The sequence below is a fragment of the Fopius arisanus genome, unplaced genomic scaffold (assembly GCF_000806365.1).
Source record: "Fopius arisanus strain USDA-PBARC FA_bdor unplaced genomic scaffold, ASM80636v1 scaffold00047, whole genome shotgun sequence".
In the NCBI taxonomy this organism is placed as follows: Eukaryota; Metazoa; Arthropoda; class Insecta; order Hymenoptera; family Braconidae; genus Fopius; species Fopius arisanus.
In genome coordinates, this window is record NW_011887786.1 from 54032 (window position 1) to 73839 (window position 19808).

Consider the following 19808-nt stretch of genomic DNA (forward strand, 5'->3'; position numbering starts at 1 on the left):
TACATGCTGGTAAAGGATTAGCATGTACTTCTGGGACACCCTGTATATTATCTTTTGCTACAAAATTTGTGTTGCGGGAACCATTCGAACGGGTATAGAAAAATGAAAAAAAGCGTGATATTGATTGAAAGGTGGCTACCAAGATTACAAAAATAATGAAAAGATAGGCAGCTTAGCATTTTTCACTCAATCTCCTGCAGAGCAGGGGTAAGCTCTGAATTTTTTATTATTTTTGTAATCTTGATAGATATCTTTCAATCAAAAAATCGGTCTGCCATACTTTCCTATATCCGCTCGAGTGGTTCTCACAACTCGAATGTCAATCTACCTTTTGAAAAGATTAAATTCAAATGAAAGATAGTCCATGCGGATCCTAATAAAAGCTTATTTAGAAAGGTAAGGATAACAGAGAAACGCATATTGTTAATTTTAATTATAAAAATTTATTCTCAAGAAACTTATTCTAGTTATAAAGAAACTTATTCACAAAAACTTAATCTAGCCACAAAAATTAATCTAGTTACGAAAACTTAATCTAATAAAAAAAGGAAAAAGCGTCGTGCCCCGCAGATTGCTACATCTGAAATATAAAGAATAGATTTTATTAATATGAATATATAAAGAAAGATGATGATGATGAAAACAAGATGAATGAATGTTACTTACTCCAGTTATCGTAATGATTCTGCGCGTCCAGAATCATCACGGCGGCTGCCGCGATGCTCTGTGCGTGTGGGAACACCTCTAAGGCCTCAACTTCGCGGCCCACCAGGTACAAAAAGTTGAGGAATTTCCTCATCTCCTGGTGAAGCTGCGATTCCTATTAAAAGAAAAATTGATAAAAATTAATTCCTGAAGGAGCAGAAGGAGGAAGACATTTCAATATTTTTAGTATCTTACCTTGCTGGCGTAATAATTATCACCCAGGTACGCCATGAACTTGATTACCAAGTCCATGGGTACCTGCAGACGTGCGATGAGTTTGTAATATCTGGGGATGTTCTCCCTTCAACTCCCCCAACCGCCACTCCTCCATCCGCCCGTCATCCTCGTCCCACTCAACCGTCATCTCCGGGTCCGGAAAAACGTACACTTCAAGTTTCACTAAAACATAAAAAACAATCATTAATTATTAAAATACACTGATGACACTATGAAATTCACTGAAAATGTTCACATTTCACGACACTTAATTGTTGCTTCGATTTCGTTAGATGTACTGACGAAGCGAGGCTGCAAGACAACGTTGGGCCAGTCGCCACATGATCTCCACTCTTCCACTATCTCTCTCCCATTCAAGCGTCGAGACCGCCAAAAGTTGCCTGTCTCACTCTAGGTGTCTGGCGTGTAAACTCTAAATGTTTACAGCTGGTGGATGGTTAAGAATGGAGCATTGACAGAGATTTCAAGTGGAAAAAATATTCTTTATTCAATACATATATATGCATAGATATTTTTACGAAATAATATTGCAGAGATTTCAAAGCATAGATTGATACAATAGTATTTTCCAATTTTTTTTTTAGTTGAACATTAAAATTTTATAAATTAAAAAAAATAATGGAACGCAAGTAATAAAATTTTTCATTGTTTAATTGTCAGATGGTAGAAGATACTTTTTCAAAATAATTTTACCTTCGGAAATTACCACTGAAACAGACAAAAAAATGAAAGAAATTAATAATTGAGTTGTTGGATTGATAAGATGGTAGAATTTTGTTATTAATTTACATCTGGATAGATTTTAATGTTGGTTGACAATCGCTTGGGATGTTTAAATAATCCCATTGGTCGAAAGTAAATATTTCCATGAGGACAGAAGACCAGCTTGGCTCGAACATCTCCCATTGTGACGAAAGTTCCACCAACTTTGTAATGGCGATTGATGATTTCTCGGAGCTTTTTCTTCGAGGTCCTTTCCGACATCACACCTTCCCATTCTTCGAGTATGAAAATTCGAACAGGTTCCACCTCATCTGCTGGTGGGCAAACAAGTTCCCCCACTCGAACAAATGGTTCTGTGTCATCCGCTGAATTAGGTGGTGGTGCAACCCCAACATTCGCTGGAATCACTGGTGCTACCTCTGATATAGTAGAGTCAGGTGGATCCATCTCCATCGCCTCAGAGTCCTCAGGTGCTGGGCTCTTCGGAGACTCTGGATCTGAGCTTGCTGGAGAGTCTACAATCCCCTTCTCCACAGCCGCTAGACTCTCTGGAGACTCGATATCCGCGCTTGCTGGAGAGTCTGCAATCGCCTTCTCCACAGCCGTTGGACTCTCCGGCGAATCATCCACGTTTTCACTGACATCAGGTGCGATGGTGTTGGTATCTAATGGGGTAGGAGCATCCCAAGCATCATCATCATCACTGTCAGTAAAGTTTCCAATCTCCGACCCTCCATCTGACGAGCTGATCGACTCAATTGCATCCCATTGCAAATCTCGCTTCATCCTCTCCGAAGTTTTCAACTTTTGAAGAAATTGACGAATAGTGATCACTTCACAAGTTGAAATTCGATTGCTCGTTGGTTGGTCAGCATCAACAGACATCACAAAGGCAGAGCACTTCAACACTCACGTCACAGAATCAAATGAGCTCTGTACTGGGAAGGAGATTCCTTATAAGCTATAAAGATCTCATTTACCCAGCGAGAGATCCCCCTCCAATCACATTTTTTTCTCATCGTGCAGCTGGAGAACTTGGAATCTATAAAAATGTCAGCACCCGTCCATCGTAATCATTATTTTATCAATATTAAGAATACGTGATCGGGTCGGGACAGTTCAATTGAAAACATGTTTACCAAGAAATCCAACGGAAAAACAATTCGTAAAATTTTCAACGGGTTTTGCTTTCTCGGTATCGCGAGGCCATAGAGTCGGATAGGTATTTTTTGAACTAACATTATGAAAATGTGTGAAAATTGGTGCTTCCCCACTCCCTCCAACATTCTGCAGATGTGCACACCATCCACCCAAGCTATTCAGTGGTAGTTGATTGTCAGAGGATTGAGCAACGTTCATAGTTACTTTTACAATATGACACTTGTCATTGATATTGAAGGTTTCAAAAATTTTGGCACCGACTGTGTTGTAAAAGAATTTACAATTTCCGCGCTAGAACTTGATGGCGATGGAAAGTTCGTGCATATAGCACTTTTGGTGGATCCCCCACATAAATGGGGTGAATTGCTTCCCAAGTACAAAGAAGTGAATCAGTGGCTGTCACGTCACTACCACGGACTACATTGGAACACTCCTGGAGACATATACGAGACATTGAGTGAATATGTGAATAATATTCTGAAAAATGTTTCACACATTTACGTCCAAAGTACAAAGAAGAAGAACTGGCTACAGCAAATTCTCAAGAACGAAGTACCAATTGAGGATTTCAACGACTTTGGCAGCCCTGATATGGAGCCTCTGGAAGGTGAGGGTCTTTTCAAATGTGTCTACAATCACAGTCTTTTTGATGGTAGTTCTACCCAATACCATTGCCCCCTTGAACATGTGCAACGTCTGAAAAAATGGTTCACCAAGTACAACGCGGGGTCTCTAGAGAAATCCTTGCAGAAATATCGCGAAACTCAACATTTGAATGTACTGTCCACTCAGGAAATTGCATTCCTACCGAATCATTTCATCAAAACCATTGCCAAGGACACCGTGGATGCAGCTTGGGACAAGTTGCCGGAGATGATGAAGAGGGATCCAAACAACGCCAAGCTACGTTATTGCCGCACGCATTCGTCTTCAATACCAGCCTCATCAGTCAATCCAATCCCCCCACCAATAGCAAAGTGCCCTCTGTGTCTGTATCACCGTTGATAATATATACTCGAAGTTATAATACCACTGTCATTGAATAAAAATCGTGTATAGATGTGCTAGTGTATAATTTCTTTGACACCTATACCCTTCTCCTCCTCCTCCCAATAAGATCAACATTTCGGTGGACATATAAACATCTTATGGAAATCTCATGAGTTGATTCTTGAATTTCATGTATATGGGATATCATAATCATTCTTCTTGCATAGTCAGAAGTTATTGATTGTTTAAAAAATAAAATTCTTCAAAAATGTCAAACGATAATCTATTCGAGATGTGGGACGAGTATTACCCATCATTCGAGGCTGCTGCTGCACACGACAATGGAGAAACATACAAGCGTCTTCTGGAGAATGTTATCATACCGTTGCAATGGTTCATGCAACTACCTGTGCCATCGCTCATTACCCATGTTAATGCAGCTATTCAACAATTCAATTGTCTCACCAAAGTTTATCTCTCACTGGTTGGAGTTCGCACAATCCTTGTGAAAACCGACGATTTTTATATATTTATGCAACGACCTGTGTCTGAAGGATTTCATACATTCTAAAATTTACACATTCTAAAAACTGTAAAATGTTCAATTTCACTGGGGATGAAATCGGACAGTTAACCCGCCCTTTTCCCCTGGAATCTATAATCGTCAAAATACAACCATAAGTTGGGCGCCAGTCATTTTTTGTTCTTCCGGAAATAACAAACCGGAATACCCCAACTTCGGAAACAGAAGCGAAAACACCAAACAATACGATCAAAAACAGTCTCGACAGAAAATCCCAGGAAAAGGTGGCAATTACCCGCGCTGCTCAGGGGATCGGTTGTGGAGAGAGGGATGGATTCTGGTGGAAACAAGTTTATTGGGCAAAACTCTAAAAATAAATACTCCAAAGTCTCTAAATTCACGAGCAAAACCAAAGTATATTCGATATAAAAAAAATTATTGATACAGAGTTGAGAGAAATAGATACCAAATTAGGCATGACGTATGCAGAGACCCAAAAAATGAAATTATTCAAACTCCAAACAGTCGCAAACTTGGCCAAAAGGCACCAGAATAATCTCAGGCGGATATTCGCACTTGAAAAATAATTTTATTCCCAACCGGGATGGCGATAAACGCATAATTTAATACAAGAGGCTAATAATTCCCCAAACCCCTCTAAATAATCCTAAGGCGCAGGGCGCATGGTACTCAAGGTACGGCATTGCTCGAAACATACAACAAGTGGAGGCTCACTGAGCATAAAACATAGCCACGTGTGGGCTATCGGTCGGCACGGTGCGCGAGGTTCGAAGTGAATTCTCTAAACGCATGAAAACCGCAGAAAATATCGGAATACCCGAATTTCTAGCCCGTGGGCCGCAGGGCGAATCGGTAACGGTCGCAGGTGTCTCTAATTATTAATAAAAATGGCTAACGCAGCAATTATAGGCGATAAAATGATCGCAAGGGGGAATGAGAGATGAGAGAGACTCCCACCTCGGCGTTCCACGCAACGAGAGAACAAGAGATGTTCTCGGCTCGGTGTCCCCAGCAAGACTCCTTTAATTAGTCATTTTAACTATCCGGAATATTCCCAAAATCGTTTCTGAATGTACTGAAAATTCCCGAATAAGGCGTCTACGACGCATTTGAATCGTGTCGAAAAACAAAAATCTCTAACACGAGGCGCGATGTTCTCCGACGGATATTTTCCGTAAAAATGGCCCTACCGTCACAAATTCTGCTCTCCCGTATTGAGCATTAATTAATTATCAATTAGGAGGCGCGAGGACGACTCTAACGCATACTGATAACACGAAATTCGTAAAGATAAATGAGAAGCATGGCAATGCTCACCCCAAATCTTCCTGCGTGTCTCCAGGCTGTACCTCAGCAAAACTTTAACTACTTGTCTCCTCCCTGGCCTCAAAATGTTCTCACACTCGGCACTATTCATCCACACAAAAAGAAATCCTCCAAACTCGTAATTAACTCAAAAAGAAAACGTTAACTTGTTGCACGCACACGTATCTCGCGACGTCAACAACGAAACTGGCGTTTTCGCAATATGGCGGGTGGGAACGCGGTCAGCGCCCCGTCTCACAACTAAAACCCTAGCGCTTTCAAATTCCCAAGCGCGTGAAATATAAAATAGGCAAACTACCATTTAATTTCCTCGAGATGGTGGACGGGTCTTCTCCCCCAATAAATTCCTTTTAATTAAGGGCGCGTATGTAGGGTGGGTTTCTCACGGGATCCCGGGATCAGAACGAACCCAAATAACCAAACCCTAATTTTTTTTCTCCCATAATTACTTATTACTAATCCTTTAAACTTTAATTTTTACGGACCCTAAGCAACCTGACCACTCAGGAGATCCTCATGGTTGCACTGATTCCCTCCTGCCCTGTCACCGAAACCCTGACCCTAATCTGTTCTGCCCTGTCAATCCTATAATTTGAGTGATAATTTTTCAATTATTCCTACACCTATCCTACACATTTACCTAAGAGTATTTTATCCTAAACCTAACCGTCCAGCTCGATATTTTTGGCTTAAGACGCGATTAATTAAGGAACTCTACTTAATTAATTTTTATTTCTCGAAACTTTAATTCAATATTTTGGCGATAACTCGCAATAATTATTCTCTAAACCCCGATAGCCTCAAAAGTCAGTAATTTTGGCGTTTAAATGCAAGGAAATCTTGAAAAGAGAAATAAGCCGAAATACGCAGTATAAATTCTCAATAATTTTAGGCATCAAAAATGCAATTAGATCCTCAAATTCTAATAACTCTAGATCTCAATTCTGGACTCGACTGGGTCTTTTTCTGTGTACTTACGATATTTCTAATAATTTTCTTGACGATCTCGACGTCCAAAAGGAAATTCCTCAGATTTTCTTACAAAACTATTCTCATGTTCATTTTTACAAACCTTACATTTCCATTCAATGTAGAAAAAAATTCCCTTTTTCCAATTATTATTATTATACTTCTTATGTTGTATCATATCATTTTTTCGATCCATGGAATAGGCAGTCACTCCACTTCGAAACCACGCATCCAAGCGGCTAAGTGTTTTGTTCATACGGCGCGTACGTGCTCACCGGTAAACAAACGCGGCTACGTGAGCGGTGGACCAGTTCGCGCTTCAATCTCAATGAGGGAGAGAGAAGTATCGAGTCTAAAATCATTCCTCAGATTTGATAAGAAAAAAAATTCATGTTTCTCATTATTAGTTTCTACTATTCATGATGGTTTGAAGACGAAATTTCAAAATCATCAATTAATTTGTTGTAATTATGATCATTGAGGTGGCATAAAAGAAAAAAAATTCACCGGCAATAGAAGCTCTGAAAATTTTAGCAACTACGATTGTCAGCTATGAAATATTAGATATTAGACATCAAAAATGAGATATTAGATTGTAGACATCACATACAGGATATTAGATATGAGATATCTTATGGTGGACATTCAACGTCAGATATCACATGGTGGATAGCCCCCCCCCCCCCCCCCCACCCTGGCCCAAAATGGAGCCATGAGCATTACCACCGCGGGGGCCGATAAAGAAGATCCCCCCCTACATTACCGACTGAGGACCTAGCAGATTTCTGCATTGCCCTCCCCGCAACCTCACCCGCCCCCGCCCCTTCACAGATCCCCATGTCCAGAACCGGCCTTGTTTTTCTACTAACGTTTTGAATATCGACGAGAAAGTGTCGAAAGTCAAATAGTTCTTTCCGGATGCGACACAAGATGTGACGGTCCAGAACTTCGGTGCTGCAGTCGACTGTTTACATGAGAGTTTTTAACCGGGTGCCGGTGCTACTGTCTCCAATCTTGAGTGCCTTTGATTTTGAATTACTGCTTTGAAGACAACTTGAGTGAGGTTAGTTATTGACGTCATGGAATTGTTTTTCGCGTTGTTGTGGCCTGTTCAGCAAGGGTAGAAAACCCAAGAAACCTATCCCATTGATGGAGGATTTAGATCGAAATCCACTGCCTATTCGCTTCATACAGTCAATGACAGAATCATCAATGGATAAAGTCATGTTCTTATCAACTCTCATTTGAGCTTACTTAGAGACCTCACCTGACAATTCGTCATGCGAGATGCGTTACCCCATCGGCGTCAATTTTCGCCTACAGTGGAAACGGTCGAAATGGTGTCAGATTCTTAATGACATTCTTTGTTGAACGTACTTCCGGACATCGCAAAACCGGATAACCAGCTGATGCTATTTGTGCACACAAGGCAGCACCACATCCGAACTAGAGCGGGCACCCCTCTTTAGCGCCGTACACGCCGGTCAGCTCCGGAGAGACTCTCCATTATACAGACTGAATTTTCCGAAATCCTTGGGACTCGCTTCTCCATCTGGCAACCAAAAAGAACGACGAATGGCGACCATGTGAGGGTTATCGCTCTCTCAATGCAAAAACGATTGCCAATAAATATCCAATCCACTATGTGGAGAACTTCACCGCATACATACATGGCAAGACAGTATATTCTCCGCAATCCATGCCAATAAGATATTTAAAAAAAATGTAACTGCTGCGTCAGATGATATCAAGAAAATTATAATCATCACAACCTGCGATTTGTTCGAATCTATGCTCACGAATTCCGGTGTGCCGAATGCTGTATAAACGTTCCAATGATTGATCGAAGAAATTACAAGAGAACTTCCGTTCACTTTCGCTTATATGGACTACATCCTCATTGCATCGCAAAATAAAGAGGAGCGTCGTAAATACGTTCGCGAACTTTTCGTTAACGTGAGGAAACCACTAGATCGGGTTATAATCATTCTCCTTTATCAATTTTTAATTGAAATCAATTTGCAGGCCTCTCCAAGCTGTGAGGAACACTTGGCGTCTTCAATGACATTTCCGATCATGCAGTAAGGGCCATCTGACAGCAGCATGTAGGTAATTCCTGGCAACCGCTTGCTTCCATCAGCTACGAACGTTTCGCTGAACAACAAAAGTATTAAACATCCAATTGTCAATTTCAAACTATCTTTCTAGGCGTGAAACACTTCTGGGTTATATCTGAGGGAGATAACATAACAGTTCACACGGACCACAAGCCGCTGGTACATGTTTTCAGTAGAAACCGGATCGCACTTCTCTGTGCCAGTTCCGTCTCTTGAATTTCATTGCTCAGTTCGTCGGCTCATTCATCGTTGCAGACACGCTGTGTCTATAAATGTCTATATAATGTGGCTATATGACAAATATAAAATAATGGATAAGGAATCATATTAAAGTACAGAATATGGGGCAGTAGTGCTGCATTGAGAAGTCAGCCTGAATGTAAGACAATCCAATGATGTGCCTAGCAGATTATAGCTATGTTGTTTAGATCCATGGATTGCAGGCACGTGGCCATATTTGCCATTGTTCTCATAGTTTATTATCATTGAATTACTTATTGGAAATAGTATAAATCAAATAATTTATAAAATTGACAAATGGAAGGACAGAAAAAATTATGAAATGTGATTCATCAAAGAAAATTTATGACTGGGGTCATTACATCATTTTTTTGTTGACTAGTCTGAGAGAATATTTTTGAGAGTTCATAAACTCTGTCCAATAGCAGAAAGTGATTCACATAGTGATTAAGTACTTGTTGTGATGTGCCACTATTGACCAAGCGCTATAATCATTACGTGAGCAGTAATAAGAAGTCGATCGGTAACACTCAAATAGCAACTGTATTCGCTCCTCTTTTATCGAGATCAAGAGAGTAGTATTTCCATCACTCTGCCGATACAGTCATAACCTTTTGGGGACATCAAAACTTTTTCAAGGGATCGGTCATATCTCTGGGGGACCCCTTGAATTGATTCGGTTAAGGTATACCAGAGCGTATTTCTTGCCTGAAACGAATGGGAAAAAATTTATTCTGGACCTTATGGTAGGGCTCATACCAACCGCGTCCTCATCACGAACCGTGGGTAGAGTAGAGAGCTGGTAGCATTTCATTTATATCATATTCAGTATTTGAAATGGAGAAATTGAAATGTAATATAAATTTACAAAAATTTATACCTCTAGAAGGAAGGAGGAGTGGGAGTCTCGTACACCTACACAAGTACCCTGCGACGTGATTTCGGGAGGTTTTCAGAAAACACAAAACACCTCAAAATAAATCAAATCCTAAATCCTCAAGTCAGGCGCCAGGTGATTTGACGGAATGACCACCGTTTCAAAAATCCTTCTCCACTTTCAACCTCTACGGTGCCACCAGCTCGACACGGAGAGATTGAGTTAATCGAAGGCTGAAAGGGGATGCAACTGGGATAGATAAATAAAGGAATGAATAAAATATTAACTGTCGGGGAGAACAATTTTTAATAATCCGGTGAGTCTAGATACAATAAAAAAAAATTAATAAAGAAAATCCCTTTAGTTCGTTTAAGCCTTACTGATCACACAATGTAAATTATAAGTCACTATCATTTAATTAAATTAAAAATTATTATTTTCCTAAAGTCTATTAACTTTAAAAGACGAAAAAAAAAAATCATTAGTCAAAATTGTCAGAATTAATTAAAATACTCTAACAGCCGAGTTACAGAACTCAATTATTAGTGGTCGGAAGAGTCAAAGTTTCAAATTAAAACATCTAAAGGAAATGTCAAATAAATTCAATGACTTGAAGTTCGAGTAACACAAAAATCGATAAGTATACGTAACCCAAACAGAAGAAATACACAATAAATACCTAAAGTCAAAACAAACACTTTCTAGGTCACAAGACCTTCAATTTAAATTTAAAATTATTCAAGGTCACGAAACTAATAATTCACTGTATCATTCAAATGTTTCGAAGAAATAAATGTAATTAAAAAAAATATCGCACAACGATTATGAAAATTTTTGAATTAATCGTACTAAATTATTTTTAAGGGAGAGAGAGAGGCAAAAATCACTGATAAAAGTGGCGAGAGATTTACCGAGAGAATGATTCACAAATAGTTCTTCTGGACTCGGATGTACCGAATATCAAAATAAATTAATGTATCAATTTCCGCCCATCAATAAATGATTTAAAAAAACACAATTTTAAACGACGAATGGCCGCCATGCTCGCCAAAACTTCAGAAGGTTCCGCCAAAATCAAGACTCGTCAAAGTCACAACAAAATGCGGAGCTATAACGATGGCGTGATCTGAGAAACAAGGTGGCGTCTCGTTGTCAACATCTTTGACACAGGTCCGCTCCTAATGCCCACCAGACGTGAAGTGTCCAGCACACACTGAGAAAAAAATATATTTTTGCCAAGAATATTTTGTTCCCACCAGTAAGTCTGGCGATCACTGTCTAAAAACTTCCATAAGACTTATTAATGCCAAATATATTTCCTTCTGGTTAGAAAATAATCAGGGCTAAAGAACATTTTTTCCTCAGTCCAGACACGTTAAAATTTGCAACAAGTAGGTAACGCTACGACATGATGTAATTGGGGGGATAACATCATCATCCACCAATACCAATTGATCGGTCATGCGCGACAGTTATTATACTCATTAAATATACATGCGCCCAAAATTATACGCGATGTTTAAACAGTAATTAACTGTCCTTAATTAAAGAGAATAAATTTACAGCCCTTCTTTAAGGTTTTTAAATTAATTTCCGCCTTCATTGCTGCAATAGCAGAATTAAGCCTCTCATGTTCTTGCGAATAACAAATCTTCTGTTATTTTTCAGTCAACCATGGTTATAAATCTCTGCGTCCCTTCCTATCTTAATATGACCGGACAGCTGCTCCGATATCGGCCACCTCTAAACCCCACTCATCGTTAAATTACAGGGAGCCTGATGACAGCTTACGGCTTCCTGGAGATACTCGACAATGTCCTCAGACGGAGCGCAGTGACGTAAAATCAATTCAAATATAAAAAATCAAAAACAAAATTACAACTATGTTTCTCTCTTCTCAAGCTATTCTCGCCATTGGAAGTGACTTCCCGTCTGATGGAAGTCTTCAAAACCACGCGAACTGGTCGAAAACCAGTAAATCGTGGAAGAAATTTAATTTTCACGTAATTCAGATTGAAATTGGCCCGCTAAAAAAATTAGAAAATCTGAATAATAATAGATCCAACCAGAAATCGATCGACATAGAAGAAACCTAAATTAACTAGATCTAAAAGGGAACTTACAATGGGGCCTGAAAAGGTGTTTGGTTGGTGCCAATCTCATAAAAATTGATGACAAGGTGAAAATTCGCCATCACTCATTGCCATTTCTCCTACGGCACATAACGAGATAAGTACCATCATTTTTTTTCTCCTATCGTCAACGAATTTGTAAGTGGCTACACGTGTTGCTGACACCGCAGTTACTACGGTCAAAAGTTATTTTATATATATTCGGAAAACTTGGTGTAACCACAAAAAATGGGGCTTTGGAAAATCCCATACAATAGCAACGAATGTCGCTATGACCGGCCTAAATGCCGATTATGCGAAGTGACCACAATAAAAGAGACCACCTAGCAGGTATTCAAGTCCCCGTCATTATGACTTGAAAGGCGTTAAGGAGTGACCATCAAGGCGACAACACCTGGAAACGACGAATCATCTAAAAAAAAGCCACACGATTGCTGAAAGGCACAGCTAAGGAGATCCTTTTTACTCTATTGATTTTTGGGGGCCAATAACTTAAACAACCCTCCACTGGTAACTGCAGATGGGAGCTGCCCCAAAGAAATAAAAATGTCGGCAATTCAGAGATGGACCACCTCAGCCACGGGTTTGCCGATATCGACAAAAGAAAAGGTACGCCAATAGGGGGTACATCTGCCCCGAGTGCCTCCCCCCATTGGTTACAGGGGGTTGGCCGGGACCATGACGTCACCTGCACCCTATACCTAACGAAAGTTATGAGATGGTTTCCAGGAATTGGCACAATTCACCAGATCATTTCTTGATGTCCAAACAAGGGGACATCTCCAGCCTCAAAGGGTCCACTCCATTTGAGACGCGAGGTTTCTAATGAACAATAGTTCCATCGTCAAAGGAGGTGTCAAATTTATGGGCCAGGAACGTCAGAAAGATGCGTAAACATGCCACTTTTGACATTAGAAGAACATTAATTAGAGAGAGGCCAATGCGCGCTCGTCCCGTCTTTTTCTCAAAAACTTGTCCCGCATCTGGGGAAATGGGGGATAGCATCAGGGTGAGGGAACATTTCCCAGAAACATCCTTTTTAAAGACATTGTTAATCATATGAAGATTCCTCCCACCATACCTTAAAAAACGTTCGATCACGAAATCTCAAAATGCCAACGGCTATAGGGGAATCACGCCCAAACAGTATATCAAGGGCGGTTTTTCGCCAAATAAAGTCAGTCTAATTTAAATCTTCGACTTGTAATCTTCAAGTGGTATCGTGCTCGTCATCCAGTTCAACTCTCCAGGCCCAGTCTTCAGTGAAGCAACTCTACAGGACCACCCTCTGACGTCACCACTGGGCGTAATCCGAGCGTACAACTCTACTATCCTCGCCAGCCCAGATCGAGTGCGCATCTTTAATCACAACCAACGAGTCCAAAGTAAAATTTTGACTCCTGGTTGTTAACGAGGGGCCCTGCTCATTAATAAAGCTGAACCTTCAGGATCCGTATGTTGGGAAGCAGCTCTGCAGCATCGCCCACTCTCGTCGCTACTACATCGAGTGCACAACTCGATTTTCTTCGCTAGGTCAGATCGACGAGTGTACTTCAAGGGAGGCAAGCCACCCGGTCCCATTACAAATTCTTGATTTTCGGCGAGGGGCCCTGCTCAATAATAAAGCTGACCCTTCAAGATCCGCCTCTAGGGAAGCAGCTCTTCAGCATCGCCCACACTCATCGCTACTATACCGAGTGGACAACTCGATTTTTCTGCACTGCGTCAGATCGATCGCATTCCTGCAAACCAGCACCGACCTGGTAACTCGCTCAGCGTACAACTGAGTTCATCCCAAGCGTTCAGTCACGGATATTTCTGCAAGCTAGCACCGACCTGGTAAATGGCTCAGCGTACAACTGAGCTCATCCTGAGTGTACAACTGAGGGAATCCTCTCGTCAAGCCAGAATCGACCTGGTGAATTACTCAGCGTACAACTGAGTCTACCCCGAGTGTCCAGCTCCGGAATCTCTCTACACCTAGCAACATAAAGCTAGGGAGCAACCAAGTTCTGCCTGAGGGGACAACTCAAGTCTATTAAACGCCACCAACACCTCCGGGGTCATATCATCATCATCATCAGCGATAGAGAAACGTGTTTGAGCAGTTTTTGACTCCATCAGTGCTAGAGGATCTAGCATACTTTTGGAGTTCTCCGGAATCCGCCGCGAAGAGGAAACACTAAGAGATCACCCCTTCCCTGTTGCCGTTTATTTCAACAACCATGAGTCAGAAAACCACACCAACAATATTTACGCTATTCCCTCCTACACTCTCTTCCTATCTACCTCTGGTTTTTATCTTGGACTTTCTTCTATTCTGTATATCAAGTGAAGCGTAATAAATTTAAATTCTATTGTAAGGGAAACCTAAGGGTGTCTTTCTGTTTGTGTGCTAATTCCTCATATTATAACCCTTGTGTACTTCAGTACTTAGTCCCATGCAATTCGCCCCACTCAGTGGGATTTATAAGATCGTTTCTCCTCCGGACACTATCTGTTGTGACTAGTTACGATCAACTCATCTGAAGGGTTCACTTTTTACCCGATATTTCGACCTGCCTAGTGACCCAGTGTCCGCTACATAAGGTATTCCATTTAAAACAGTACAGTTGAATAATTTTTGAAAGAAGGCAGTAATCAAAACATTTTTCACATAACACTGGTAGGGTTCGACGGAGGACGTAGGAGACAACTGACACAAAATTTATTTCGAGCGTAAATGTTTATAAAAAAGTCAGTATGAGCCAGATGGCACAGTTGAGAGAGCACCCGATATGAAATCGTAAGATCCCGCGTTCAAATCCCTGTTTGGACTGTGTACTGTTTTAGTAAATTTTTCTTGTAGAATTATATCGAGAATTATCCGGTTTCCCTTCCTATCTAATTCACAACCCGTTGCAACGATTTCCTGTGATGAAGAACGATTTGGCTGCAATCTAAGCGTGGCCAGCTATAGGTCAATCAATCTGGCTGGTAAAAACATTGGAACTCAATATTAATTCGGCTGTCAATGAAAAAATGCCAATCGGTCTATGAAAATAAAAATACAGCGTGCAGTACATTTAAATCTATTGCACATAGCGTGTCTTAGCTGAAGCTGCGTGCACCGAAAAGGGGCGGAACGTAAGATCTCAACTTGAGGTTAAAAAATTTCAGTACTGTTTTTTCATAACAATTATGTACATTAGAATGTTGTTTTTGGTAGACAATTATAGAGAAATTTGCGTACTACATGCCAGTATCTTTGTAAAATAAATAAATGGGTGGTGCCAGATGGTATGACCCTGGTGGGTCTTTTACCAACCCTTTCCCAGTACCTACGCGGTACCCCAACCTAATTCCCTATCCGCGCTTTCATCTAGCTACCTTATAACTAACTTCCACAGGCACTGGGTTCGTTTTCCAACGATGAAAAATTTTTCACCATCGGGACTCGAACCTGCGCTACCGGGACGCTTTGGTCATAGGGCCAGCACTCTGACGACTAGCCCAAAGACGTCCCTGCCAGTATCTTTGTATTTTCAGTGGGATGGCCTGAACTGATGCAGTACAGTTTCTTGGCATCCACCGCATAAAACATAGTAGTTCTCAATTTATTTAACTGACTGTCTGTTGGAATCCAGATGATACATTTTGACATGTTTTTTAGGACATTTTTATGAACCGATTAGCATTTTTTCATTGAATTAATGGTGGGTCGAGGTCTTAAATTGACTGGACTACCACATCACATCACATTGAATCAACCACTAGCGTCGCAGTATAGACAGAAAGTATTACAATTTCTAATCCAAACTTCGCTGCGGGAATGAAGACAACATTTGAAAATCGAGCTTTTTAATGAAATGTGACACAGTCGCAATTTAAAGGACATTGCGTAGTTAAAATGAGACGAAATTATGGAATTCCCAGAAATTATATGTATTTCATATCAAATGAATTAATAAATAGTCAAGTATATATGCGAAACATATATTAATAAAATAGATTGTAATGGAAGAAAGAATAGAAAAACAATTTTTTATTGTTCTTCCTCGAATTAACTTTACCTCGTTGGTGTATGAAAAAATGACTAAGCTTAATTTTCAAAACCTTTGCTCTTTTATACCTAAAAAACAGTTGTTGAAGGAATGCACAACGAAATAGATTAGAATCTATGTTTAGGATGGAATAGTACTATCGCTAAGAGGTTCACTCTCCATCATATGATTAGTAGAAGAAAACTAATACTACTATTCGCAAAGCCCGTTGGCGCGATTTCAGTGTAATTTAATTCTAGTCTATGTCTATTTTCTATTTCTGAACTATTGCTTTTCAATTGATTTTTTTCTATCGTGCTGTCACCCATAAATTTTATTTATGCCATCGGTGCCCGTAATCGCACGATTCTAACCTCGCTTCGCTCGGTTAAATCGCGGATTCCGGGGGCGATGACATAAAATTTTGTATGAAACGCGTGCGTAATATATTTTTCGACTCGTGGGATTGTAAAACTCGCCTTCGGCTCATGTGACAAACCCCCCACGAGTCAAAAAATATATTACGCACGTGTTGCATAATATACTATTTTATGCACGATTCAAATATACAGCTTCATTTCCTTCAGTGCCTATGCGAATTATATTTTTAGAAATAGAAATAATAATTTGTCCAGAGGAATGGCAGATTTGATTTTCCAGTCTGTATTACATGTTAATAAAACGTTGCACTCACCGAGTAGCATGAGCAGTTCTGTACTTCTGGGTGGCTCTTCGTCGTCGTCTGCGTTCCTCTCGAGTTAAAGATCCACCCCCTGAACCAATGCTGTATGAAAAATGATAATATGCATTATTTTTCGGTTCTGACTGATACTTCATTTATAGGAATTATTATCCCGAGAGTAAATTCATTTTCTCTGATTATATTTTTCTAATTCTAGAAATATGGACTTTTCAATTCATACTTCTTACATACGTGGCCGTCCATCTGAAACGCTCCTTAACCCTTAATCCAAGTTGGACTGGAGTGGGATTGGAGCTCGTCTTCGCGAGAACACAAAATCCAAAAATCCGGAAAACAGTAAAATCCTTATATTCATAAATTCGTAATACGGTAAATACCAAAACTACCTGCGAGAGGCGAAAGCCGATGACGAACAGAACGGAAGCGGGATCACACCCTTCGACGATTCGAGAAATCCCGGGGGAGTGCGGAGATCGTAGACATAATAATTCAATATTCATGTTTAACGTGCCTAATTTGGGAAAATCTCGTTACAAGGAATACACAAAAAAAAATGGTTGTTCCGGACTGGGATGAGAAAATCACCTATTTCCAGGCTGTTTCCGGGAGGGCAAACTGATTTTTCCCAGACCACCCAGGAAATTGAGTAGTATTTTGGAAAAAAGCCTCGCCACGGTTCGTGTTACCATTTTCCTACTCCCGATTGGAATCTCGCGCATGTTCGCAGCATACCAACGCATCATGGATGACAGAAGTGATTCTAACGCCGGAGATATGAGATATTCCATCTTTAACCTCAAAATCAGCACAAATCAAATATAATTGAATAGCACATCTCTTGTAAGATCTAACAAAACTATCTTTCAATAGCTGAGAATTATGTGCAACAGTTCCTGAACAGTGATAACACTGATTTACCTGCAGAAATAGTTGAGTAAGCGCTGTATTACGCAGAGAAAACTCTGTCACAAAAACCCAGAGATAAATACAACAGATGTTATGACAGCTCCTTGGAGTAGACAATACGAAATAATTTTAATTGATTTGATGAGAAAGTCTTTATGGCCTACTTTTTTGGGTTATCTGCATCGGGAAAATATCCAAGTACTTCGTGGTCAATGTATTCTATGCTTAAAAAAAACAAATGGCCGTCAAAGAGAATGTCAACCTCGAGAAATATGTAAAAAATGTCCAAAGTTTAAATGTCTGATCAAATGCAGGAGCATTTGATCAGATTCCTTGACATCCTTGACAGGGCTAGCGACTTTGATCACCTACTGACAAAGGTAATTCCCATCAAGAGAATGGAATAGAATTTCCTCAAACTAGGTTTTAACAATCAAACATTCTTCTGATAAGACTTTAAAGTGAATCTTCGACTGGGAATTTCCGGCATTTCATTGGGCGAATCAAATGGAATTGCCAAGACAATATATTTTGTTCATTGTAGATGAATTACAAATTGAAGCGCCGTTTTGTACGGTAATTCTGATTAACGGCATGAGGGGACATGTAGAAAGGCTGAGTTGCGCCTTATTAACATGAAAAATTTTGAAAATCATCCTGTGAATCGTGAATGAAAATTCGAGATTCTGAACACAAAAACCGATTTGGAGCGTACGTTTCTCATTGATCGTAAATCTTATCCAATGGTTAAAAAATATATGAAACTAGGACCAAAACTTACCGAAACTTCACACTTTTATATTGGATGCAACAAAAGCGAAGGTACGGTTTAAAATGTCGGAGAACATACATTCAGCAAGCTGTCTTGTACAATTATCAGTTTCCTAAGCTTGGGATCAGCTGCGGCTTACAGGGACCATACTTTTCGTGGCACCTCTGCATCGATAGTTACTGACGCAGGAACAATTATGAGTCTCATTCAATGATCGGGAGGGGGTGACGTGAAAAATGAAATCGCATTAATAGATTGATTGAAAGGCGCGATAGTTTTCTTCAAAGCTTCGACTGTGAAAGTATCTCAGGAACATCGATCAGAAGCCAATGAAGATTTCAATGATAATATACCTAATAAAATCCGACGATTGAGATAGGAAACTATATTCAACAATAATAAGAAGAATCGAAATGTTCACATCAATCCTCCATTATCAGAAAATGTAAACATGAGACATAGGCAGGTGCAAAAAGAGCAGGCACAACGTTGCCAACTGGGTATGTGAAGAACGCAGTAGGCGCCACCTAAAATAATCGGTAGATGTGGGGGTTAAAGCGAGAGACTAGAAAAGTAGCAGGGCTAGATTTCTCCAAAAAAATTCTACTACGAAAATTCCTCCGCAAAATTTCTCCCCCACAATTTCTCAACACTAATATTACTCCCCCCCCCCCCTCCTCTTTTTTTGCCATTTATTTATAGTCGTAAATTTCTCTCAAATAGTATTTGTCGATGAGAATTTTAAAAAAAAAAGTGATACCAAGATCTTGGGAATAAATTGTTATTATGAAAATAATGAAACAACAAATAAACGAATATAGTTTTGTATTATTTCATTTTTCTTTATTAATAAGCCAACAAATTGGCAACTTTTTTCAGATAAGTTTTGAACTTTGTTCGTTCATACCCATCCACGGTCCCCGAAAAACGTCTATTACAGTCTCTGTAAGCACTTCTTTTTGGTTTGGGAGCTGCTCCAGATTCTAATTGTGCAATTGCAAGCTCAGCTGCACTTTGCTGATTTTTTAATAGATCTATAAATTTCCATAAACACACATCAGATGCTTCAGCTTTCGCACTAAATCCATGATGCCACCTCTCGACAGCATTATTAGTTCGGCTTAATCCGTTTTTCACTGCCTTATACGTATTTCATAACGTAGGATTAACTTTTGCGTTATGATGTTCTCCGCGGCGATTTAATAAACCAATGTAATTTCCATGTATTCCAGAAGTGCATCTAATCTGTTGCGATTGTTTATGTAGAATGTTATTTCGTTAATCATTTTGTAAGCCTCAATCACACCTTCTAATAGAACAAAAGCAAGAGCAAATAATAATTGGATGTCTCGAACAGAAGACACATTGAAATATAAGTGTGATA

The 19808-nt window shown here is 39.9% G+C and overlaps 1 protein-coding gene across 1 annotated transcript in view; it reads right to left on the reverse strand.

The window, feature by feature from the left end:
* The window catches only part of HLH4C (Helix loop helix protein 4C), a 48993-nt gene extending 32113 nt beyond the window's left edge, over positions 1–16880 (reverse strand). Inside the window, exon 1 of the mRNA XM_011306436.1 lies at positions 16738–16880. Within this exon, the coding sequence (XP_011304738.1) occupies positions 16738–16880 (143 nt within the window). The remainder of the gene's footprint in view (positions 1–16737) is intronic.
* Between the last annotated feature and the right edge of the window lie 2928 nt (positions 16881–19808).